This window comes from Bombina bombina, chromosome 3 (assembly GCF_027579735.1).
Source record: "Bombina bombina isolate aBomBom1 chromosome 3, aBomBom1.pri, whole genome shotgun sequence".
Taxonomy (NCBI): domain Eukaryota; kingdom Metazoa; phylum Chordata; class Amphibia; order Anura; family Bombinatoridae; genus Bombina; species Bombina bombina.
In genome coordinates this window covers 227,365,825-227,392,812 of record NC_069501.1, presented here as the reverse complement: position 1 = coordinate 227,392,812, position 26,988 = coordinate 227,365,825, and the positions used below count along the sequence as shown (strand labels likewise).

The window sequence follows — 26,988 nt, the reverse complement described above, 5'->3', positions numbered from 1 at the left end:
AGACAATGCTCTAAAGCAGTGTTGGCAAACCTATGGCACTCAGACACATTTCTGTTGGCATGCAAGCCATAAGTTTGCCACCAGTGACGGATTGCCCCACCAGTATACAGGAAGTTTTTCCAGTGGGACACAGGGCCAAATCCATTGAGTAGAGGTTGCGCTGTGCACAACTGTGGTCCAACTGTACACACTGGGACTTGTAGTCTCTGAGCTGTATTGTGCAGAATGGTATGATGGGTGATGGACACAAAGTCCTGCCCACACCGCCTCTTCCCGGCTTGAAGTTGCAGTAGAAGGATGATCGAATTCAGGATGCAGGCAGCTGAGGATGAAAAGTGGAGAGCCAGGCAGAGCGTGGTCAAATAGGTCAGAGTGTATCCTTATGCCACGTAGGAGGCAGTGTGGGGAGGGAGAGTCATCTGTTACTTGCAAGATGTGAGCTACAATATGGTCTGATTGTGGGACTGATGTCTTCTCAGTTTGAAACAGTGATACCAAGGGGAGGAAGCCTGTGATGTCCTGTGTTAGGTATGGGAGAGGGCTGTGATATCTAACTGCTTGGGGAGTAGGCTGTGATGTCACCTGCTTGGGGAGAGGATGTCATCTGACAGCTTAGGGAGAGCCTCCAGGGAGATCATGTAGCGCATCTACTCAAGGCCACTCCGCTTCTGTCGTGTGTGTCGGGTAGATCAGTGGCCCCTTAGAACAGAGCACTTTGCAGGCAAGTGTTGGCACTTTGAGATAAACAAGTTATTTTTGTGCTTCAGTTTGCCATCAATGCTTCTATGGCTTCAGGAAGGTTCTCTAAAATGGAGTCACCAGTGTTATATGCCACTTAATACTACAGATTTCAATGCCTCTTTTGTATTCTGTACATGATTATTAAATTTTAATGCAAAAAAAAAAAAAAAAAAAAAAAAAAAAAAAAACACACACACACACACCATACAGAATTGACATAGCATAGATAACATACAGATTTTCTGGGGGAAATTAAACAGTCGAAAAACAAACAATGAAACAACATTGTAATGTTGCTTTATTTTCCTACAACAGTTTACATAGAATTCATGTGTCCAATGAATTTAAATTATTTATAAAAAATAAAAAGGTTATTAAACACAACAAATGTTAATTCTACTCTAATAGCAAAATACATCACAATAAAAATAAACAGTTGGTCATACGAAAGTAAATATTAACTTATCTCCAGCTATACAAATAAAACGATAAGAGGCAGGACAAGTGTAACCACCGAAACATCTGCTGGTTGCTACTGTAAACATTACATAAAACAAATAAGTTTAAAGGACCACTAAACATTGTAGAATAGCATCCTATAATATAAAAGGCCAAGTGTGTTTGGCCCGAAGCTGTCATGCACAGTAGAGACTGCACGAGGAAAAAAAAGCAGGGGTTCAAGAGAGGTCACTAGATCACTATGGCAACAAGATAGTGTAGTGAGGTGGAGAGTAAGTTACCTCAAGATGAATATGGGCTTCCTTAACCCTTATAATGTAGATAACTTTATCTTCTGCACAAAGCTCTGAGTGTGAGCGATGATATGATAATATGCAATCCGAATAGGGCGTCCCCATACAAATGCAGATCTCCTGGACTATCCATAGCTCATATAACGTAGAGAGAAAAAGACAGGGCGCAAAAAAAGATTAAAGTGAAATTAATTACAATAAAATTGCACTTAAGTTAAAAGTTGTACACAATGTAAGTTAAAAGGACACATTCTAAAAGTGTATGTAATGTTCTAACGACAGTCACGAGTACAGCTGATAGAATCTCCTTCATGGACACCAAACCCCCCAGAGCTTCCGGATTGTAGCCGAGGTTGCGGTCACGTGATTGACAGATGCCACACACAGAAAACCTATACAAGTTTCTCCCGGTCCAAGGCCGTGCTTTGTTAAGAGGACAAATGATTGATATCACTAAACCGATCCTGAACACCATTATATAGGGAGGTCTATATTGGACCCCCCGGGTGGCGTGCAATACACATTCCTATTGGTGCCTCAAATCCAAACTGAGACATACCTACAGGGGGGGGGGGGGGGAGGTTGTATATACATTCCAATAGTGCATTAGTTCTAATGGCAGTCAGGGGTACAGCTGACAGAATTTCATTCACAGAAGCCAAACAACCCAGAGTTTCCGGATTGCAGCTGAGGTACAATTTTTAACTTGTGTTCAATTTTATTGTAATAAATTTCACTTGAATCTTTTTGGCACCCTGTCTTTTTCTCTACGTTATATACTCTTCTAAACCCGAGTCAAGGATAAGAAACCCCGGCTGAAAAGAGGCAGCATTTTTGGATTCAAGAAGGATTAACCTTTTCTTATGTGAATTGTGGGAAACGTTACGGAGGTTCATTTATCTTAAGGATAAGGTACTGTCTTTTGAACTTTTGTCGTTTTGGATACCATTATAGGAATTATGAATACCTTTCTATATAAAAGGACTGACATCTGTTCGTCGACATTCACTACAAAGCATTTGTATGTTTAAGGTATAATTGTGATTTGTGTTTATATTCAGACAAAGCGCAGAATTGTTTTCCATTTGGTGTTGTATGCCTATCCATAGCTCACAAATAATGCCAGCAGGTATATTTATTCACAGATCTAAGGTTAACCCCTACCTAAAAGCGAACAAGCACTTAAGGGGACATGCAACCCAAACATTTTATTTCATAGAGTGTAAAATTTATGGTAGGCATAAGAGCAGCAATACACTACTGGGAGCTATCTGCCGATTAGTGGCTGCATGTATATGAATCTTCATGGGCTCACCTGATGCGTTCAGCAAGTTCCCCGTAGTGCATTGCTGCTTCTTCAACAAAGGATGCAAAGAGAATGACATTTGATAATACAGGTAAAATGGAAAGTTGTATAAAAATGTATGCTCTCTGAATCATGAAAGAAAATGTTTGGGTTGTATGCCCCATATAGGACCACAGACTTACTTCTACATAGACCAGTGCTTGACGAATATGTTCAAAAATTAGGAGCCAGGCATATTTTTTGGAGCCAGACAGTTGGATTTGTATATAGATATATGGAGAATAACCCAAAAAGTTAGGAGCCAGGGGTAAAATTCTAGGCTCCTGTGTTTGTCGAGCCCTGCATAGACAATTCTATAGAGTTGTCCGGGCCAAAAATCCATCAAAACTTAAGCATTAGACTAGGAGCAGAGCATGGAGAAATACACCGCCCCCCCAACATCTATGCAACATGCTTGAATTATTTTGCCCATGTTTTCTGTGCACTCTAGACTTCACAAGCCTCATCCTGCTATATTTGTATCTAATACACTGTAAAAACAACAATTCCTAAAAATGACACAGGCTAGCCTTGTCTACCCCCGAACATAAAATTAATATCTCCATATAAAGCAAGTGGTGTGGAAACTCTGGTAATTAAAACAACTGCAGCATCCAAGATTTGTATGTATCCAGAAAGTTTTACACTTGGCTGGTATGTTAATTTATGGCAAGGCTAAAGAAAATGCTGTATGCTTTTTTATTTGTAGAACTATTGCATAGAAGCCCCAGCATATTAAAAACTCTAGCCTAGAACTCATTTTAAAACAAACTGCACTTCTCTCTGGCAGTCAAGGGGTTAAACATGTAAGTAAACATTTGAGGTTATGCTAAGAGAAGAGGTAGCTCCAATACTTGATTAAAAAAAGGGGGGGAGGGGGGAAATTCCGGGAGGCGGCCATGATAGGTCGCACAACACCACTCTGCTCCAGTCTTCTAATCTATTTTGTTTGATATAAGACTCCAGGCGGCACATCTATCTATCACACAGCAAGATTCTTTATTGATTGAAGATCCCGCATCAGATGAGCCTAAAAAACATAATTTATGCTTACCTGATAAATTTATTTCTCTTGTAGTGTATCCAGTCCACGGATCATCCATTACTTATGGAATATTAACTCCTCCCCAACAGGAAGTGCAAGAGGATTCACCCAGCAGAGCTGCTATATAGCTCCTCCCCTAACTGCCATTACCAGTCATTCGATCGAAAACATGCAGAGAAAGGAAAACCATAGGGTACAGTGGAGACTGTAGTTTAATGGAAAAATTACCTGCCTTAAAGTGACAGGGCGGGCCGTGGACTGGATACACTACAAGAGAAATAAATTTATCAGGTAAGCATAAATTATGTTTTCTCTTGTTAAGTGTATCCAGTCCACGGATCATCCATTACTTATGGGATACCAATACCAAAGCTAAAGTACACGGATGACGGGAGGGACAGGCAGGCTCTTTATACGGAAGGAACCACTGCCTGAAGAACCTTTCTCCCAAAAACAGCCTCCGAAGAAGCAAAAGTGTCAAATTTGGAAAATTTGGAAAAAGTATGAAGAGAAGACCAAGTTGCAGCCTTGCAAATCTGTTCAACAGAAGCCTCATTCTTAAAGGCCCAAGTGGAAGCCACAGCTCTAGTAGAATGTGCTGTAATTCTTTCAGGAGGCTGCTGTCCAGCAGACTCATAGGCTAACCGTATTATGCTACGAAGCCAAAAGGAGACAGAGGTAGACGAAGCTTTTTGACCTCTCCTCTGACCAGAATAAACGACAAACAGGGAAGACGTTTGTCGAAAATCCTAGTTGCCTGTAGATAAAATTTCAGGGCACGGACTACATCTAGATTGTGTAGCAGACGTTCCTTTTTCGAAGAAGGATTAGGACACAAAGATGTAACCACAATCTCTTGATTGATATTCCTGTTAGTGACCACCTTAGGTAGGAACCCAGGTTTAGTACGCAGAACTACCTTGTCTGAATGAAAAATCAGATAAGGAGAATCACAATGTAAGGCAGATAACTCAGAGACTCTTCGAGCCGAGGAAATCGCCATTAAAAACAGAACTTTCCAAGATAACAGCTTGATATCAATGGAATGAAGGGGTTCAAACGGAACCCCCTGTAAAACATTAAGAACTAAGTTCAAACTCCATGGTGGAGCAACAGTTTTAAACACAGGCTTGATCCTAGCTAAAGCCTGACAAAAAGCTTGAACGTTCGGAACTTCTGACAGACGTTTGTGTAAAAGAATGGACAGAGCTGAAATCTGTCCCTTTAAGGAACTAGCGGATAAACCCTTTTCTAAACCTTCTTGTAGAAAAGACAATATCCTCGGAATCCTAACCTTACTCCATGAGTAACTCTTGGATTCGCACCAATATAAGTATTTGCGCCATATCTTATGGTAAATCTTTCTGGTAACAGGCTTCCTAGCCTGTATTAAGGTATCAATAACTGACTCAGAAAAAACATGTTTTGATAAAATTAAGCGTTCAATTTCCAAGCAGTCAGCTTCAGAGAAATTAGATTTTGATGTTTGAAGGGACCCTGGATCAGAAGGTCCTGTTTCAGAGGTAGCGACCAAGGTGGACAGGATGACATGTCCACTAGATCTGCATACCAAGTCCTGCGTGGCCATGCAGGCGTTATTAGAATCACTGATGCTCTCTCCTGTTTGATTCTGGCAATCAATCGAGGAAGCATCGGGAAGGGTGGAAACACATAAGCCATCCCGAAGGTCCAAGGTGCTGTCAAAGCATCTATCAGAACCGCTCCCGGATCCCTGGATCTGGACCCGTAACGAGGAAGCTTGGCGTTCTGTCGAGACGCCATGAGATCTATCTCTGGTTTGCCCCAACGTCGAAATATTTGGGCAAAGACCTCCGGATGAAGTTCCCACTCCCCCGGATGAAAAGTCTGACGACTTAAGAAATCCGCCTCCCAGTTCTCCACTCCCGGGATGTGGATTGCTGACAGGTGGCAAGAGTGAGACTCTGCCCAGCGAATTATCTTTGATACTTCCATCATTGCTAGGGAGCTTCTTGTCCCTCCCTGATGGTTGATGTAAGCTACAGTCGTGATGTTGTCCGACTGAAACCTGATGAACCCCCGAGTTGTTAACTGGGGCCAAGCCAGAAGGGCATTGAGAACTGCTCTCAATTCCAGAATGTTTATTGGTAGGAGACTCTCCTCCTGATTCCATTGTCCCTGAGCCTTCAGAGAATTCCAGACAGCGCCCCAACCTAGTAGGCTGGCGTCTGTTGTTACAATTGTCCAGTCCGGCCTGCTGAATGGCATCCCCCTGGACAGATGTGGCCGAGAAAGCCACCATAGAAGAGAATTTCTGGTCTCTTGATCCAGATTCAGAGTAGGGGACAAGTCTGAGTAATCCCCATTCCACTGACTTAGCATGCACAATTGCAGCAGTCTGAGATGTAGGCGTGCAAAGGGTACTATGTCCATTGCTGCTACCATTAAGCCGATCACCTCCATGCATTGAGCTACTGACGGGTGTTGAATGGAATGAAGGACACGGCATGCATTATGAAGCTTTGTTAACCTGTCTTCTGTCAGGTAAATCTTCATTTCTACAGAATCTATAAGAGTCCCCAAGAAGGGAACTCTTGTGAGTGGAAAGAGAGAACTCTTCTTGTCGTTCACCTTCCATCCATGCGACCTTAGAAATGCCAGTACTAACTCTGTATGAGACTTGGCAGTTTGAAAGCTTGTATCAGAATGTCGTCTAGGTACGGAGCTACCGCAATTCCTCGCGGTCTTAGTACCGCCAGAAGAGCACCCAGAACCTTTGTGAAGATTCTCAGAGCCGTAGCCAATCCGAATGGAAGAGCTACAAACTGGTAATGCCTGTCTAGAAAGGCAAACCTTAGATACAGGTAATGATCTTTGTGAATCGGTATGTGAAGGTAAGCATCCTTTAAATCCACTGTGGTCATGTACTGACCCTTTTGGATCATGGGTAAAATTGTCCGAATAGTTTCCATTTTGAACGATGGAAATCTTAGGAATTTGTTTAGGATCTTTAAATCCAAGATTGGCCTGAAAGTTCCCTCTTTTTTGGGAACCACAAACAGATTTGAGTAAAACCCTTGTCCTTGTTCCGACCGCGGAACCGGATGGATCACTCCCATTAATAAAAGATCTTGTACGCAGCGTAGAAACGCCTCTTTCTTTATTTGGTTTGTTGACAACCTTGACAGATGAAATCTCCCTCTTGGGGGAGAGAATTTGAAGTCTAGAAGGTATCCCTGAGATATGATCTCTAACGCCCAGGGATCCTGGACATCTCTTGCCCAAGCCTGGGCGAAGAGAGAAAGTCTGCCCCCCACTAGATCCGTTCCCGGATCGGGGGCCCTCGATTCATGCTGTCTTAGGGGCAGCAGCAGGTTTCCTGGCCTGCTTGCCCTTGTTCCAGGACTGGTTAGGTCTCCAGCCTTGTCTGTAGCGAGCAACAGCTCCTTCCTGTTTTGGTGCAGAGGAAGTTGATGCTGCTCCTGCTTTGAAATTACGAAAGGAACGAAAATTAGACTGTCTAGCCTTAGGTTTGGCTCTGTCTTGAGGCAGGGCATGGCCTTTACCTCCTGTAATGTCAGCGATAATTTCTTTCAACCTGGGCCCGAATAAGGTCTGCCCTTTGAAAGGTATATTAAGCAATTTAGATTTAGAAGTAACGTCAGCTGACCAGGATTTTAGCCACAGTGCTCTGCGTGCCTGAATGGCGAATCCGGAATTCTTAGCCGTAAGTTTAGTTAAATGTACTACGGCATCTGAAATAAATGAGTTAGCTAACTTAAGGGCTTTAAGCTTGTGTGTAATCTCATCTAATGGAGCTGATTCAAGTGTCTCTTCCAGAGACTCAAACCAAAATGCTGCTGCAGCCGTGACAGGCGCAATGCATGCAAGAGGTTGCAATATAAAACCTTGTTGAACAAACATTTTCTTAAGGTAACCCCCTAACTTTTTATCCATTGGATCTGAAAAGGCACAGCTATCCTCCACCGGGATAGTGGTACGCTTAGCTAAAGTAGAAACTGCTCCCTCCACCTTAGGGACCGTTTGCCATAAGTCCCGTGTGGTGGCGTCTATTGGAAACATCTTTCTAAATATCGGAGGGGGTGAGAACGGCACACCGGGTCTATCCCACTCCTTAGTAACAATTTCAGTAAGTCTCTTAGGTATAGGAAAAACGTCAGTACTCGCCTGTACCGCAAAATATTTATCCAACCTACACATTTTCTCTGGTATTGCAACTGTGTTACAATCATTCAGAGCCGCTAACACCTCCCCTAGTAATACACAGAGGTTTTCCAGCTTAAATTTAAAATTTGAAATATCTGAATCCAGTTTGTTTGGATCAGAACCGTCACCCGCAGAATGAAGCTCTCCGTCCTCATGTTCTGCAAATTGTGACGCAGTGTCTGACATGGCCCTAATATTATCAGCGCACTCTGTTCTCACCCCAGAGTGATCACGCTTACCTCTTAGTTCTGGTAATTTAGCCAAAACTTCAGTCATAACAGTAGCCATATCCTGTAATGTGATTTGTAATGGCCGCCCAGATGTACTCGGCGCTACAATATCACGCACCTCCCGAGTGGGAGATGCAGGTACTGACACGTGAGGCGAGTTAGTCGGCATAACTCTCCCCTCGTTGTTTGGTGAAATATGTTCAATTTGTACAGATTGACTTTTATTTAAAGTAGCATCAATACAGTTAGTACATAAATTTCTATTGGGCTCCACTTTGGCTTTAGCACAGATATCTTCCTCTGAATCAGACATGTTTAACACACTAGCAAATAAACTAGCAACTTGGAAATACTTTAAAGTAATTTACTATAATATGAAAACGTACTGTGCCTATAAGAAGCACAGAAAAAGTTATGACAGTTGAAAATTAATAAACTGAAAAGTTATAGAATCAAATCTTTGTAAAAAACACAATTTTAGCAAAGGATTGCTCCCATTAGCAAAGGATAACTAACCCTGATAGCAGAAAAAAAAAAAAAAAAAAATACAGAAATAAACGTTTTTTTATCACAGTCAACTACAATCTCACAGCTCTGCTGTGAGTGATTACCTCCCTCAAAACAAGTTTTGAAGACCCCTGAGTTCTGTAGAGATGAACCGGATCATGCAGGTAAGACAATAAACTTCTGACTGAATTTTTTGATGCGTAGCAAAAGCACCAAAAAAGGTCCCTCCCCCTCACACATAACAGTGAGAGAGATCAGTAAACTGTCATAAATTAAATAAAATGACTGCCAAGTGGAAAAAAATAGTGCCCAAAAAATTTTTTCACCCAGTACCTCAGAAAATTAAACGATTTTACATGCCAGCAAAAAACGTTTAACATTAATAAATTGAGTGTTATTAAAAAGCCTGTTGCTAGTCCCTGCAAATTAGGCTAAAGTTTTATGCATACAGTATAATTCCAGTGAAGTGCCATTCCCCAGAATACTGAAGTGTAAAATATACATACATGACAGCCTGATACCAGTTGCTGCTACTGCATTTAAGGCTGAGTTTACATTATATCGGTATGGCAGAATTTTCTCATCAATTCCATTGTCAGAAAATAATAAGCTGCTACATACCTCTTTGCAGATTAATCTGCCCGCTGTCCCCTGATCTGAAGTTTACCTCTCCTCAGATGGCCGAGAAACAGCAATATGATCTTAACTACTCCGGCTAAAATCATAGAAAAACTCAGGTAGATTCTTCTTCAAATTCTACCAGAGAAGGAATAACACTCCGGTGCTATTATAAAATAACAAACTTTTGATTGAAGGTATGAAACTAAGTATAATCACCACAGTCCTCTCACACATCCTATCTATTCGTTGGGTGCAAGAGAATGACTGGGGGTGACGTAGAGGGGAGGAGCTATATAGCAGCTCTGCTGGGTGAATCCTCTTGCACTTCCTGTTGGGGAGGAGTTAATATTCCATAAGTAATGGATGATCCGTGGACTGGATACACTTAACAAGAGAAATATTGAGATTACCGTGACTGAGCACCCGGAGCACTTTGTAAGGCTGAGGCCTTTCACTTACCCCCCGGCGAGGCACATTTGGGCCTTGTCGTTAGGCAGCACACAGTGCTGAATACACAGCGCCAAGAGAACGCTAGCACAGATATACTATAAAAAAATCGGTAGCAGATCTATCTATATGAGAGACACGCAGCAACTATATCATAACCGGATGTATCTCTGCAAACTATTTCACTCTGAAGCCTGTCTGCATGATTAAGCGAAATGGAGTCAGTTAATTTTCTGATGGCTGAGCTAAGCAAACTCCTACATGTCTACCAAGCTAAATTTACAGAGGATCTGCGGGTTGCATTCACCTTACCCGTGCTTAACAGTGCTGAAGACTGCCTACCAGCTCCTTCCCCTGTGACAAAGGGGGGCTGCGCCGCTTTGGGGCCCCAGCGGCAGTTGCCTGCCCTCTCGAGTAGCGATCAAGTACAAGAACAAGGAGTCCAGCATATAACACAGGTGAATGCCTCCCCTGTGTTTACTATCCTAGCAAGGGAAGATACGGCGGACAGACGCAACTTGGTAAGCAGTGCTGGTCGCGGCTTACTAAATGACAATCGGTCACTGTCAGATAAAAGTGTAACCGGACATTATAACCGAACATCTATTTCTACAACTCCGGAAACTGAATCTCCACAAGTACTGCACCGTGACTCACCTACTAGCTTTAAAGCCTTAAGCGGTGTTTGGGGACGCAGATCAGCCATCTCTATTCTACAGCGAAGCCACTCATCACCTTGGTTTACATGTGTAAAACCCTTGCAATATTTAAACGTGGGGCTTGATTCTCAAAGAGCATCCGATGGGAACCACCTAGCCTGGAGACTTGGTATTGGTTGAACCCCATTTAAAAAGACCCCATCGTCTGGATGGATAGATGTACTTGTGCTATAGATATGCACATCATACAGATAACTGTACATACCTGACTCTATGATGGTTGCTAGCCTGATGTTCTGGTTTTGTCCTGGGTTTCTGTATAATTTTGTGTTCACAGTTTCACTTTAACTCTCTCTTTCTATTGAGATAAGGATTGACCTAAGATAGGTAGCTAGGTATAGCTTTTTTGTTCCTAACAATTAGATATCCTGCAGAATGAAGTCACTTATAAGTCCAATAGCTCCCACTAATTGCTAAATTTAGCTAACACACACGTTTTGGCTCTTATCTATTTCCTTGCATATAAATGTAAAATTGCAGGTTGTGCCTATTTAAGGTTCCATATATAAAGGTATAGCATCAGGCCAATATTTAACCAGCTTCCCTCCTAGCAAACTCCTAGTGACATAAGTTCATTAGACAATGTATATAGATATCTCACTTTGTACTGTTCAAACTTTTTTGTGTTGATGTCATAGTTTATCTTGCTCTTAATGACTAGCTGATTTACAGAATGTATTCATTTATAAGTATGATATGTTTTAATTTACTACAACAAGCTATAGCCTGAGACATATTGCAATGATTTAATTTGTATTTACTGCACATTTGACATGCAAATCATCCCTAGCTGTATACAGGATACACCCTAACACTCTTCATATTAAGTTGAGACAAAAGTTTATCACTGTATGAGGGATACAGTAACGACACCAGCCCTTATAATTCTTGGGGGCACACACATGCAAAATTATAAGCCTAGGTCCACTTTGAGTCCTATTACTTACTAGAAATTAAGCTTGATAATTTGGCTACCGTCTAATTCCTCTCAGGGCTATGGGCCAGCAAAGTTAACTTTCCCAACCACCTCTTCTTCCGTTTCAGACCCATACTGATCCAAAATCTGCATAGCTAATATACGCCTAGTGTTTTAGAAGATAGGACATCCAGTCGACTCACTTTTTTTTTTTTATAGGAGTGTATCTCCTGAGTATATTGCAAAGTACTCCAAGATTGGTAAGACGGCAGAAGAGTTAAGTATCTTTCAATAAATTCTATCTGAATCAGACATATAGAGGTGTAATTTTTAGTTTCTGCTACCCATCTCATCCAACTTTAGCATCACAGAAAAATAAATTATAAAATTCTAGGTCAATACTGCGAAAGCATAAAAGACTGTATTAAAAATAAAAACTAGAAGTTCAACATGTGGGATCCAAGAGAGGTCTCTCCCAGTCAAAGGTTACCTCCTATAGCTTTGTACTCTTCATTTTAGTAAGAGGTCCAAGAGAGGCCTCAGCTGCCATCTAGGGGGTATGCAGTTTTGATAGGCAAGTACTATACATATACTTCTATGATGTGTCATTAACATGTACTATTTATGCTAATTTCTATTGTTTGTATGTTTATTATCAGTTATTCCTGTGTTTCCTTTTGATGACATGACATGCATGTATGCCTTTAATTGAACTTCAATAAAAATAAAGGGGGGGGGAGGGGGAGGAAATGCCTTGCAGGTGTGCAGGAAGCATCATAAGAAAGATAAAGACGAATGAAGTCAGCAGCAAAATTATTACACAAGAGAGGATACCAAGAGGATAAAACTAATTAGATAATAAATGTAAAATGGAAGGTTTTATAATTGTATGCTTTTTCTGAATCTGGAAAAACAAATAGAGTTTTTAACATCCTTTTAACCATTTGATTGCTGAGCCATATCCCAATGCTGTGCTGAATCAGTGTTCAGATTTAGGGGTTCAGATAGAGCAGCAATTTAAAGCAACTTTCTAATTTACTCCAATTATCAATTGTCTTTGTTCTCTTGGTATCTTTATTTGAAAAAGCAAGAATGTAAGCTTACAAGTCGGCCCATTTATGGTTCAGCACCCTGGGTGGAGCTTGCTTAGTGGTGGCTGCATTTAGACACCAATCAGCAAGCGCTACCCAGGTGCTCAACCAGAGATGGGCCGGCTTGTGAGCTTACATTCTTGCTTTTTCAGATAAGAAACCAAGAGAAGGAAGAAAAATTGATAACAGGAGTAAAATTAAAAAGTTGCTTACAATTGCATGCTCTATCATGAAAGAAAAATGTGGGTTCAGTATCCCTTTAAAAAAGGACTGTAAACAGCTGGTAATTACACGACATGTCTGTTGTCTTGCTACAGAATAACGCATCAGCCAAGTCTAACAATCTAACCATTTTTAAAACAAACATGTTTGCTACAAATTTTTTTAGAAAACCAAATCTAGTCTTATTAGGAGCCAATCCCAAATAGCCAGTCATTATGTTTGTGTAAAGTGCATTATTTTGCAGTTGTTACCAATTAAAGCCAATTATAAAACACCTTTAAAAGGGACAGTCTACACCAGAATGTTTATTGTTTTAAAAGATAGATAATCCCTTTATTACCCAGTTTTGCATAACCAACACAGTTATATTAATATACTTTTTACCTCTGTGATTATCTTGTATCTAAGCCTCTGCAAACTGCCCCCTTATTTCAGTTCTTTTGACAGACTTGCAGTTTAGCCAATCAGGGCCTGCTCCCAGATAACTTCACGTGCACGAACACAGTGTTATCTATATGAAATACGTGAACTAACACCCTCTAGTGGTAAAAAACTGTTAAAATGCATTCTGAAAAGAGGTGGCCTTCAAGGTCTAAGAAATTAGCATATGAGCCTCCTAGGTTAAGCTTTCAACTAAGAATACCAAGAGAACAAAGCAAAATTGGTGATAAAAGTAAATTGGAAAATTGTTTAAAATTACATGCCCTATATGAATCATGAAAGTTTATTTTGGCCTAGACTGTCCCTTTAAGCCCCACCGTAGGTCATTTTTCAGTGAGAAAACCAGTGTTTCAGCAGACCCACACTATACCATTATTTTATGTATATATCATAACACCTGAGAGATAGAGATTTTATATATATATATATATATATATATATATATATATATATATATATATATATATATATATATATATATATATATATATATATATATATATATATATATATATATATATATATATATATATTGGGCCTTTGGGTATATGTATATAACTGATGTGCACATAGGGGTCCGATACACACATTTATACACGCGAGAAGTATGTGGGGAGGCTATTTTTTATTTTTAGTATGTGTGCTTTGACAGTTAACTGCCAAGAGCAGACGATTTCCTTTCAAATTATGGGTCTTGGGGGTTTCTAGGACTTAAGGGGGCAAGTGTAGGGAGAGGACGAAGAGCTCTGAAAGCCCCACCCTCTCCGATGAAGACACGTGGTTATCATCCACAAGCAACTCCTTGTGTGGGTGAAAACCATATATTCGTGCGTGGTTAAGGGGTTAAAAGATGGTCCGATTAATTAAACAGTTTATCACAAAAAGGCTTTCATTATTTTAAGTCAGAAGTTTTAAATACCAACAACTGGTGTATTCTGAAGCTCAAACTTTTTATCACTGGTAAACTCATTACATTTATATTACAGCCAAAAGCAAAGGAATTGGCTGCTAAATGCTGTAACACAAAATAAACAGGTCCTTTAAGCATTCATTGCAAATATGATAAAAACAATGATATTATTATTATTATTAAGTTTTGCTGAACAAGTTTATATTGAATGGATACTAAAAACAAAAAACAAACAGAACTTGCTATACTTGGGTTATACTTAATAGAAAAAATTGCAATTTGTATTATTCATTATTTTCAAATAATGTTACCTTTTTTAAACTTCATTTGTGAACGATCCATTACTTCCTGTCACAACCCCACAAGGGGGCTGTGGTTTCTACAGGAAGACAAAGGAGAAGCTTTTCATTTGAAGTGTTGCTAGGAGACATCTGCTCTAGTCGTAGTCAGTTTACTGTCCATGTTTAGTAGAAGAATGTGGCTGTAAAAATCAGGTGACAGTAGAACTTAAGTTCTTTAATGGTCGCTCTGTTATCCAGCTGTAGGAAGTGGCTACACTGATCATTTCTAAGTGCTCATTGAGCAAGAAAACAAGTTCTTTGCTTTTTAAAACACACATTTTTTATGTTATACTTTGATTTAACATATTGGTTTAATTAAAGGAACACTGTTTTATATCCCTTTAAATGTAGTTAACAAAAAAAAGTTGAGGAACCAGCTACACATTATATGGGAGCAGAAATGTTAAAAAAAAAAAAAAAAAAAAAAAAAAAAAAACCTATCGCTATACCTAGCACAACCTTAAAGGGACATGAAACCCAATTTTGTTTTCTTTTACGATTCAGACAGAGCATACATTTTTAAATAACTTTCCAATGCAATTCTATTGTCAATTGTGCTTTATTCTCTTGGTATTCTTTATTGAAGGAGCTGCAATTCACTACTGGGAACTAGCAGAACACACTTGTAGGCCAATGACGAGAGGCACATATGTGCAGCCACCAATCTGCAGCTAGCTTCCAGTTCCTTAGTCTAGCTATGTATTCTTTTAAACAAAGGATACCGAGAGAACAAAGCAAATGTTATAGAGCATACAAATTTCCAATTCTATCTGAAAAATGAAAAAAAAAATTGGATTTACTTTCCCTTTAAAATAGACAGACGTGTAGACTAATTTAAGAAAGAAAAAAACTGGAGCAATTACATTATAAATACACCCCCTCCCCTTTTCTTTAAAGGGACCTGAAACCCCAAATTTTTCGTTCATGATTCAGATAGAGAATACAATTTTAAACAACTTTCCAATTTACTTCTATTATTTCATTTGCTTCCTTCTCTTGTTATCCTTTGCTGCAAGGTTTCTCGGTAAGCTCGGGAGCAACAAAGAACCTAGGTTCTAGCTGCTGCTTTGTGCCTGCAGATATAGAATTGTCATTGGCTCACCCATGTGTTCAGTTAGAAATCAGTAGTGCATTGCTGCTCCTTCAACTAATGATAACAAAAGAATGAAACAAATTAGATAATTGAAGTAAATTAGAAAGTTGTTTGAAATTGCATTCTCTAACTGAATCATGAAAGAAAAAATTTGGGTTTCATGTCCCTTTAACCCTTGCAAAGAGTTATAAAAAAAAACTGTAGAAAGTAGATGTCAGTGCTACACTTATTTGTAGGAACCAGGCAAGGAGGTTTCTTTATAAATATGCAGACTAACAAAAAAGGAAGCCGTGACGTATGATTTTACAGCTGATTCTCTTGTTCATGGGATTTTTCAAACCCAAAATACAATGCATTTTTTAAACAAACACTACATTTCTGTATGCCCTTTAACCATAAAAAGTATTGGAGACATCATTTTAGGTAACTTTCTGCATCTTAACTTGCTTCAAGTTCAAAGAGTATTGATGCATGAACAGCAGATATGAGAATTGTGAGAGAGACGGGAACAAAGGAAGTGAGTTAACGAGCAGAAAATAAATATCTTCAATTACCATTAAAGCATTTTTATTTTGTTGAAATAAGTTTCTGCAATGAATATCCTTTCATTTAATCTGAAATTTTGTAAAAGTCAATTATTGGCTTAAAACCATTATGCAACCTAGCAAAGTCACTAACCAGAGCAAAATAATCTGAAAACCGTGCAACATATATAGTAAATGTTTGTATGTATACAAGTAAAGCTAGAGTTATAAACTTCACTCAAGTTATATCATACAAATATAGCACATATATAGTAAATGTTTGTATGTATACAAGTAAAGCTAGAGTTATAAACTTCACTCAAGTTATATCATACAAATATAGCACATATAACACAAGGCCATAAAGCTCTAATCAGTCATGACCACACATCAGGAAGCAGAAGATAAATACCTGTTTCCTAAATTAAAATACCACAAAAACAGAACTTTAAGCAGAAGAAAATTACATGTTTTGTAAACAGCAAAGACAGTTTCCCGTTTGCTTTTTTTTTATAAAAATTGTTCCGTTTACACAGCAAATGACAAACGTTTGAATAACACAACATATATGCTATTTTAGTGCTTGTCAGCTGAGGCTCTTAAAATTATAGATTTTTTAATTATCTTTTGGACTCCTACGTAAAATCATTCCCTGGTTCCTTTCTTTAAAATGTGCATCAACCTCTACAGATTTTGTGTGTGTATATGTGTATATGTATATATATATATATATATATATATATATATATATATATATATATATATATATATATATATATATATATATATATATATATATATATATATATATATATATATATATATATATATATATATATGTGTATATATATATATATATATATATATATATATATATATATATATATATATATATATATACACATATATATATATATATATATATACACATATATATATATATATATATATACACATATATATATATATACACATATATATATATATACACATACATACATACACATATATATTTATATATATATATATACATACACACATACATAAACGGGGTGTATTTATGGTTAGTGCTGCCCTAGGCACTAAAATTCTGCTGCCCCCCCCCAAAGGTTTTAGGCCTTCTTTCCATTTCATATTTTTTTGGGTCAGTGTGTAAAAAGTTTTTGTTGTTTTTTTCAAAACAATTAAAAAGAAAATGGGCTAGCAAAACACTTGCATACAGGTGGATTGAATTGCATGCATCTCATACCATTTTCTCCCTGAGAGAAAAGAAGGGTGGGTGGGGGGGGGGAAGGAAAGGAAAGAAGGGAGCGAGTGAGTGGAGAGAGGAAGGGAGGGAAAGAAGAATACACTATGAAACAATCACTGCCCTTTACATGCAACACCATACATTAATTACCATCATTCAAGTAATTAAACTTTTTAAGTGTCCATTTCCTATTTACTCTGTGGGTTCATGAATGCAGAGAAAGCTAGCTATTAGTAACTAATATACATTAGCGCTGAGAGTTTATGATTAGACATCACAAGCTGATATAAGCAGTGCATAGACGCATCCAGTCTGTTAGCTGCTAAGACCTGCAATAAGCACTGCACTCGCAGACCCACTAGAGCTGATAAGGGGAGGCAGCATATCAGCACAAGGTCTTCTCCTCCAGCCTCACCTTGTAAGCATATCCCTGGGCAAGATTCTCACCAAGAACATGTCCACTGCAAAAATGCCTGCGGCTCTAAATGAAGAAACGGTTTCAAGGAGCACTGCCTGTAAAGAGCGATCTTAATCAGCACACGTGCCTTGTCTTCTCTGTAATAGCCTGCACTTTATCGCTCACTGTACTGTGTGCTGGCTTTTAGAGAGGATAGGACAGATTTGCTCCTCCCAAACCTGCTGGCCTAGGCCATAATACACAGCTGATTTTATATATATATATACATATACATATATATATATATATACATATACATATATATATACATATACATATACATATACATATATATATACATATATATATACATATATATATATATATATATATATATATATATATATATATATATATATATATATATATATATATATATATATATATATACATATATATATACATATATATATATATTTATTTTAGGGTTGCACCGATACTTATATTGGTACCAATACCAAGTACTTGCATGAGTACTTGTACTCGTGCAAAAGCACCAATACTTAAACCGATACCTCCACTTACTACCTATATGCTATCTTGTGGTGTTTTTTTCAAACTGCATGTTCCCATTTCATTTAAAGCTGGAGTGGAGACTAAACTAAAAATTGTTTTACTGTTCTGCCAATACAAATTGCTCTTATTTGTATTATTGTAGGAGAGATCACTTTACCTCATTCAGACAAACCCCTGAAGTACTGGGCAGTTAATAAACTGAGATTTCCAGCTCTGGCTAAAATGGCTCAAAAATATCTTTCTGCCCCATGCAGTGGTGTGGAAAGTTGAACCTCCTTACTGATAGCAAAAACAGACTTATAGCTGAACATGCAGAGATGATTCTGTTCTGTTCCTTAAAAAGAACTTGCCACTAACTTTTGAAAAATGATTCTAATTGCTAGATTGCCTTTTTATACTGCTAGTTCTCATCTTGCACAATTATGTTCAAAACTGTACTCTGAGGAACATCTTAGCTTATATAATTGCAGGAAGAGTGCTCATAGGAAAAATTAAGTTAATCCCAATGAACACTGATTCTGCAATTATAGGACTAGATTTAGATCACATTTGATTGGTAAGCTTTACCAATGTTCTGTTCACATTTCCAACTCAATAGCCTTTAATGGAGTAGGACATGAAATGAGAGCATTGGTAAAGCTTACCAGTCAAATGTAATCTAGCCCATAGTGTTGTTCACCATGATTAAACAGTATTCTGTTCTATTTTTTACTGTATGGCACTTTTGGTTGGTTGCAATTTTATATTTGTTATTTATTGTTGTTGTTAATATATTTTATTGTAATATTTTTATTTCTAAACATGTTCTGTGAACTTTGTGACAAATAAAACCTGTATTATTATTTCATAATGTCTTTTGAGCTATAGTCCTTCATAATTATAAAGAAGGAATCTTAAATAATTAGTCTGTATTGTGCTTGGTAAACTGTCACATGACATTAAAAAAAAAGTATCAGTAATTGGTATCGGTGAGTATTTGAAAACAAGTATCGGTACTTGTTCTTAAAAAAAATTGTATCGGTGCAACATATATATATATATATATATACACACACATACAAGGTGGCCCTCGTTTTACAACGGTTCAATTTACGCCGTTTCAGAATAACAACCTTTTTTCCAGTCATGTGACTGCTATTGAAAAGCATTGAGAAGCAGTGCATTTATTAAAATAGCCAGTAGGTGGAGCTCTCCGCTTGTGTTAAAGCAAAGCCAAGCAGGCTGAAATTAATCAGTTTAACCAGACCTGAGCTATCGAGCATATTTCAAAGGAACAAGATCTTCCTGTCTATAACTCAGTCCAGATTGGAATGCATAGAAAGAACTGTTTGCAGAAAAATGCAAGTGAAGTCTGCGTAGTGATTGTTTTATTAGGTTTATAATGCTGTTTAGCAAATGATGTTGTTCATTTAACTTAGTTTAATTATATATTCTGTGTTGTGTGATTATTTTATTAGGTTTATAATGCTGTCTAGCATTTAAAGTCTTCATTTCAAAGCTTTTAAAAAAATGTATTAGGTGTTACTTATGACAATTTTGAGAGGGGCCTGGAACCTAACGCCCCCACTTCCCATCGACTTACATTATAAACTGGGTTTCAATTTACAACGGTTTCGATTTACAACCATTCCTTCTGGAACCTAACCCCGGCGTAAACTGAGGGCTAATCTATACAATATATACATACATATACACATATATACATACATACATATACAAAACATGGAAGAGGACTTAAGTTAACCCCAGACATTGCTTCTACCGCCCCTATGGAGGAGCCTCCACTGATATATATGTCTGGGGTTAACTGCCTGTGACTCTGGGGACAGCACAGCTTCCCGTGAGCACCCAGGGCTGAGCATCTTACAGGGTCATGAGATGTGTACCCAGTCTGGTATGAGAGTTGAGTCCTCTTCTGTGTTTTGTATATGTCTAGGGTGATTACATAAGCCTGTGCACCCTTCCCTTGTTCCCAGTTCGTTTGGATTTGAGAGCTTGCATTGTGTGGCTGTTTTAGGGTCCCAGGTTTTGGAAAGGACCTTGATGTGGTACCCGGGCTTGTCCCATTTGGCCAAATGCGGTAACTAACCTTTCCATTTTTGCTTTTAAATCTTAGCTGAGAGCTTGTGAGTGAGTGCTGGACTTTCTATGCGATCGATAGATAGATAGATAGAGAGAGAGAAAACAACTAATCGATAAAGAAAATCATTGTCAGCTATTTTCATTATCGATTAGTTATGCTGAGCCTCACACTGTTCAGCGATGCAACGCCATCTTACTCCTCCCAACTCTCACACGGCATGCAGATTGCTTTGCGCAACGGCGCCACCTTACTCCTCCCCCCTCCTACGGCGTGCAGGATGTTTACAGTACTAGATGCGTAGCTCACGTGACGTTACAGGAAGCTGTATTAGGTGTCAGGTGCTTTACATAGTCATTCTCATCGCGTGTTAAGAGTAATGTGCATAAGTAGCTTTTATCTCTTCCTTGGCCCAAGCGTTTGGTAGTTGGATCGCAAGCACGCTGTGACTGCAAACTGACCATGTGTTCCCATTTGCTCTTCTGTTGGCAGTACTTTGAATCACTACGTAGGAAATAATTTTACAATTTCGTCACCCTACTGATAGCGGGCCTGAGCAGGGGGTTGCTGTAGGGTAGATGTAGCTGTGCAGGACTGGGTACTAGGAACTGTTAGGCAGGACAAAGTAACACCAGACCAGTCAAAAAGTTTACTTTAATTACCTGGTCGGTCCTCTTAGTACCCAGTCCTGCACAGCTACATCAGGAAAATCATCACCACTGCACTGCAAACATTTGCCTCAAAAATACAACTTTAAAAACATTTATAAACTTTCAGTTTGTTAGCAAACTCCACTGTTCTATTATTTTAATTTTATCTTATATCCCTTTATTTAAATGAGCTATGGCACTGCTCAAGGAACTACAGTAACACATTAAAGTAAAACAAGAGACAAGGTGCCTCAAGTCCCTGCTTGCATAATAAAGATTCTGTCCTATTTTCTGGGGGTTTTTTTTGGTAAAAATAAAATAAGCAAGCACTGGGGAGTGGGGTGGAGGGCTGGTTTTTAATTAATTTTAAAATGAATTCTGTTGCCTTATGGGAGCCTTTTACATACACTAAATGAATCTGTATTAAAGGATCTAGGACTTGGTATAAGACTACAGTTGTGCCTCTAAATCTGCATTTGCACTTTACTTCAGTCTCTCTTTGGGGACAGCAGAATAATACAAACGTTAAACTACAGGAAGAGTGGACAAAATAAATAACAAGGTAGAAAACTCCTATTTCCTTCTGATTCAGAGACCTGGGATATATGTTTTTTGCAGTGAGTTATGTAAGAAAATTGAAATATACAAATTTATTACACAATCTGTTTTAGACTTGATTCACTTGAACATGCATGTTCACACTAATGAGGAAGTCCGGTCTGTGAACAGAACTTGAGCCTTAGCCCAGAGAATTACTGAAATAGCGTACTAAGCCTGCAAGTTTTATTAAGTTCAGGGGGGGATTTTACAATTTCTTAACATTAGCCAAGTAGTCGCAGTGTCAGTTATGCAAAACAGGGGTTTGGATAATAAAGGGATTATCTATGTTTTTAAACAAATATTGGTGCAGACCATCCCTTAAGTAATCTTAATTTATTTTTTTATCCGATTAATGGGAAAAAAAAAAAAAATCGATTATGAAAATAATTGTTAGTTGATTATATATATATATCCAGTAAAGCATCTTTTGATCTCCGGTGTAGGCATGTGCAGATTATAACAGCACCACCCCAGTTTTAAATGTAATTTAACGCCTTTAGTAAACCCAAAGGGCAAGTCCATTTTTGCAAAGCCCTGCAACCGCTTAACACTGTATGCTCTGATCGCTTTGCTATGACGTGCAATCTGTTACATTGGTGTATGAACATGCAATTATTCGTTACTGTTACCTACAAATCTTGTTGAACTACAATGAGCGTTTTCCTATTTAGTCAGACATCAGTATCCAGATAAAAGCAGACCTTGAATATAACATGCTGGCTGGCAGCCGAAGACTACTATTCCAGTGACTACCAGGTGATCCTCAGCCTGGGGTCAACCCTGCAGCTGTCAGCAGCAATGTGGTAATTGAAGTCATCAGAAGCACAGCGGTCCCACAGTAGTTGGAGTTGTCAGAACTGCTGTGGGACCGCTGTACTTCTGATAACTTCAGTTACCACTCCAACTGCTGTGGGACACTGGTGCGCCGCATAGAACAACCGCTGTGGTACTGAGCATTTTTTTTTCTTCCCGACTCCAAAACCAGCACATTGCGCATGCGCGAAACAGAGGAACGAGCAGGATCGACTTGGAACACTCAGAGCTGGAGGGTAACGTCAGGACAGGAGGGGTCAGGCAGCCATTTCAAAATGGCCCGGGGTGAAATAGTAAGTGGTTTTACTTGCAAACTATATTTAGAGCATAACTCAGGGCTCGACAAACCCAGGAGCCAGGTAGCCACTGGCTCCTAGAATTTTACCCCTGGCTCCTAAAAAAATGAGGTTACTTTCCATAGATCTATATACAAATACCATTGTCTGTCTTTCTCCTAAATATTGTTCCTTGCTCCTAAATTTTAAACAGACTGGCATAACTGGCCTACAGTTTGCTGTCAACATCGTTAAATACATTATTTAAATATGTAATCATTTTTAGGTCGACTTGCCCTTTACTACCACATTTTCTCCACAATTATGAAATATGATTTGAAACAGTTCTAAAGAAGCAAATTGATTGTTATTGGGTAAACATCTGGGTGGACAAAAATCAGGAAAAAAAAGAATAAATTTCCCCTTTTCTTTACAGCAAAAATGTAATAAAATAAAGAGTTTCATGACACAATCATGAAAGAAAAAAAGCTTTTGGATCGCAGATTTACTTTTATCAAAGTTGTTTAATTCTCTTGGAATCCTTTGTTGAAGGGGAGCACTGCTCTACTGGGGCCTACCTGAACACATAGGGTGAGACATGGACAAGTACATTGCTTCTGAACAATGGATACCAAGGGAGCGAAGCATATTAGAAAATTGTTAAAAAAACGGCATGTCCTTTCTGAATAGAAGTTTATTATTGACTTTACTGTCCCTTTAATGCCATAGCTCCCCTGCAAATCTGTGTACACAGAATAACACTTTACTAAGTTTCTAGAAGATCACGGAATATGACATTTTTTTGGAGCGGAATAGATCTGCACAAGGGCCCAAGTGTGGGGAGGGAGGGGCACGCATACAAATAATGTTATTGCTTTAGTTAAATGGACAGTTTACTTTAGTGATTGTTTAAAAAGTTATATAATCCCTTTAATACCCATTCCCCAGTTTTGAACAACCAACACGGTTATTAATATACTTTTTAAAGTGTCAGTAAACCTTAAAAATAATGTTACATAATTCTGCACATAGTGCATAATTATATAACATTATATTAGCGCAAACGTTTTAAAACAAAATTTCCCCTTTGAATTTTAAAAAACCCTGCTGTTTTACAGACCCGCTCTCTGATCTTCTGAGCAGGTCTGTTTTTTTCAAACAGCGCATCGGGCCAGCTGTATAGTCACAGCCCGACCGCGCCATAGCACTAAGTGCAGCTCGCTCCGGCTCTGTCAGACAGCAGGAGCGAGCTGCACTTAGTGCTATGGTGCGGTCGGGCCGCTCAGAAGATCAGAGAGCGGGTCTGTAAAACAGCAGGTTTTCTTTAAAATTCAAAGGGGAAATTTTGTTTTAAAACGTTTGCGCTAATATAATGTTATATAATTCTGCACTATGTGCAGAATTATATAACATTATTTTTAGTGATTACTGACACTTTAAATCTGCGGTTACCTTGTATCTAAAGCCTCTGCAGACTGCCTCCTTATCTCAGTCCTATTTACAGACATGCATTTTAGCTAATTAGTGCTTATATATGAATAACTCCACGGGAATGAGAACAATGTTATCTATATGGCACACATGAACTAGCAGTGTCTTACTGTGAAAAGCTATAAAAATGCACTTAGATAAAGGCAGCCTGCAGGGGCTTAGAAACAGGCAGAAATGTAGAGGTTTAAAGGTTATGAAGGATAACAATGTTTGTTGTGCAAAGCCGAGGAATGGGTAGTAAAGGTGTTATTTATCATTTAACACAATACGATTCTTGGAGTAGACGGTTCTATTTAAATTGCTATTACGGTAATGGTTATTTTTTTCTTCAGTTAAAGGGCCCCTTTCTTATTTCTACGTTTTTACCTTTTGATTATACGATGTTAGACAAAGAGCAAAGGCAACACTTTTATTCAAGTTACATTTTAAAAACTTTTTTTTTTCTCTGCAGCTAATTTGCAATGAGATTTTCAGCTGCTGCGATATATTATATAACTTTACAAATTGCTTTATTCTCCAGTTAATTAACACATTGCAATTGAGATTGTGCTTCGGTGTAACTGCCTAATTTAAATTGAATTTCAAAATGATCTGCAGAACATTTTTCACTAAAAAATCTCTCATTGCAGAAAGTGGGGAAAAAAAAAAAAAAGTTCTGTCTTTGGAGTAAACATATTAGGCAATACTGCTGTCAAAGGCTATATAAAAAAGCATTAAAAACACAACTGCCATTTTCAAACTCTAGGGTACAACTTAAAGGGACATTGTACACTAGATTTTTCTTTGCATACATTTTTTTTTGTAGATGATCCATTTATAAAGCCCATCTGGGAGTGTTTTTGTAACAATGTATAGTTTTGCTGGTTTTCAGACTCCTAAACAAACCCTGCAGTATCAGGTGTAGACCCAGATCTACAGATTCCTGCTGCTCCTGTTTGTCAAAAGCAGATATCCTCAAACTTGGCCCTCCAGAGGTTTTGGAACTACATTTCTCATTATGCTTAGCCAGCATATCAGCTGGCTGAGCATCATGGGAAATGTAGTTCCAAAACCTATGGAGGGCCAAGTTTGAGGATGTCTGGTCTAAAGGATCGTTTCATATGCAGGGGAGGGAGGGGGGGAAATCTGCTCTTCATGATTTACCAGCCTCTCTTCACTGTATTTCCCAGCCTAGCCTCATCAACAGTGCTTAACTGGGAGATTATATATTTTTAAAAGGTTTTATACTGGATTTTTAGATCAGCATCTGTGCATATTCTTCTTTATTAGTAGTGTCTATTACATAGTTATATGTAATTTGGTGTACACTGTCCCTTTAAAGAGCAATGACGCAATAATTCCAATGTTTACATTCTTGTCCAGTGCAGAAACCCCTTTCATCTGCACAAGTTCTATAATAGCTAAAAGTATGACAGGTATTAGAGGGGGTTTTTTTTATTATTATTTTATCCAACAATGGAGTTTATTCTAAACAGTTAGAAATGTTTACCCTTTTCTACAAAATGCATTGCTAAAGCCTATGGGACATTTTGCAGATAAATCAATAGGATTAACTTTTTTCCCTCCATCATTTGTAAAATAGGATATTCCTTTGCAATCTGTTTTTTTTTTTTGCTTCTGAGAAGTGTCTCTGTCCACTAGTCAGCAAACAGGTAATTTAGAAGGGTTAGTAGTTACATACGTACACTTCGGGGTTTATTTATCAAGCTGCGGCGGACAGGGGCGCACATAAGCACCTCTGTTCGCCTCTGGCCCCTGTCGCCTCTGGCATTCAGCATTGTACACGAGCACTATTTTGTGCTCGTCTGCAATCCCGCCCCCTGCACGCGCACAACCAAACACTCGTGGGCAGGAGCTGTCAATTTCGTCAGACGAGACCGGGAGATTGAAATTCGCCACCTAAGAGGTGGCGAAAGGTTAGAGAAGCAGCGGTCTGATGACCGCTGCTTCATAAATACGGACTGCAGGCTCTCTTGTGGGAACCTGCAGTCGTGGGCAGGCGAAAGGGTTGCTAAATCGACTCCTTCATGTTATCTTAAAAGGGACAAGTCAAAATTAAAATGTTCACAAATCAGAGCATGCAGTTTTAAGAGACTTTCCAATTTATTTTTTATTACCAAATTTTGCAAATATATATATATATATATATATATATATATATATATATATACACACACACACATTATATATATATATATATATATATATATATATATATATATATATATATATATATATATATATATATATATATATATATATATATATATATATATATATACATACACACACATACATACATACATATATACACACACACTTTTTGAGACACTAGCTCCTACTGAGCACATGCACAAGTTCACAGGGTATACGTATGCTAGTGTGCGATTGGCTGATGGCCGTCATGATGCAGGGGAAAACAAAATGTGTAAAAAGAAAAGAAAAAAAATCTACTGCTTATTTAAAATTCAGTGTTAATACATTGTCTTTATATTATGCACTTGTTACTTATGCAATTGTTCTGTACCTTTACTGATCATTTAACAATAAACACTGCAAAGGGGTTAAACAAACAGTAGAAGTACCACAACTCAGCTGCGTAACTAGCGTTGCTAATTGGATCAGCTGTTGAAGGCTGACCTTATCTCAGTGCACTTAAACAGTTTTTCAGTTAGACAGTGCTAGTTCATGTGTATCAGATCGATA

The 26,988-nt window shown here is 38.3% G+C and overlaps 1 protein-coding gene across 1 annotated transcript in view; it reads right to left on the bottom strand.

Moving 5' to 3' along the window:
* PHF12 (PHD finger protein 12) overlaps nt 1-26,988 on the bottom strand; it is a gene marked incomplete in the record, with an annotated part of 410,674 nt that overhangs the window by 376,790 nt on the left and 6,896 nt on the right. Inside the window, 1 exon segment of the mRNA XM_053706179.1 lies at nt 8,793-8,810. Coding sequence (XP_053562154.1) covers nt 8,793-8,810 — 18 coding nt within the window.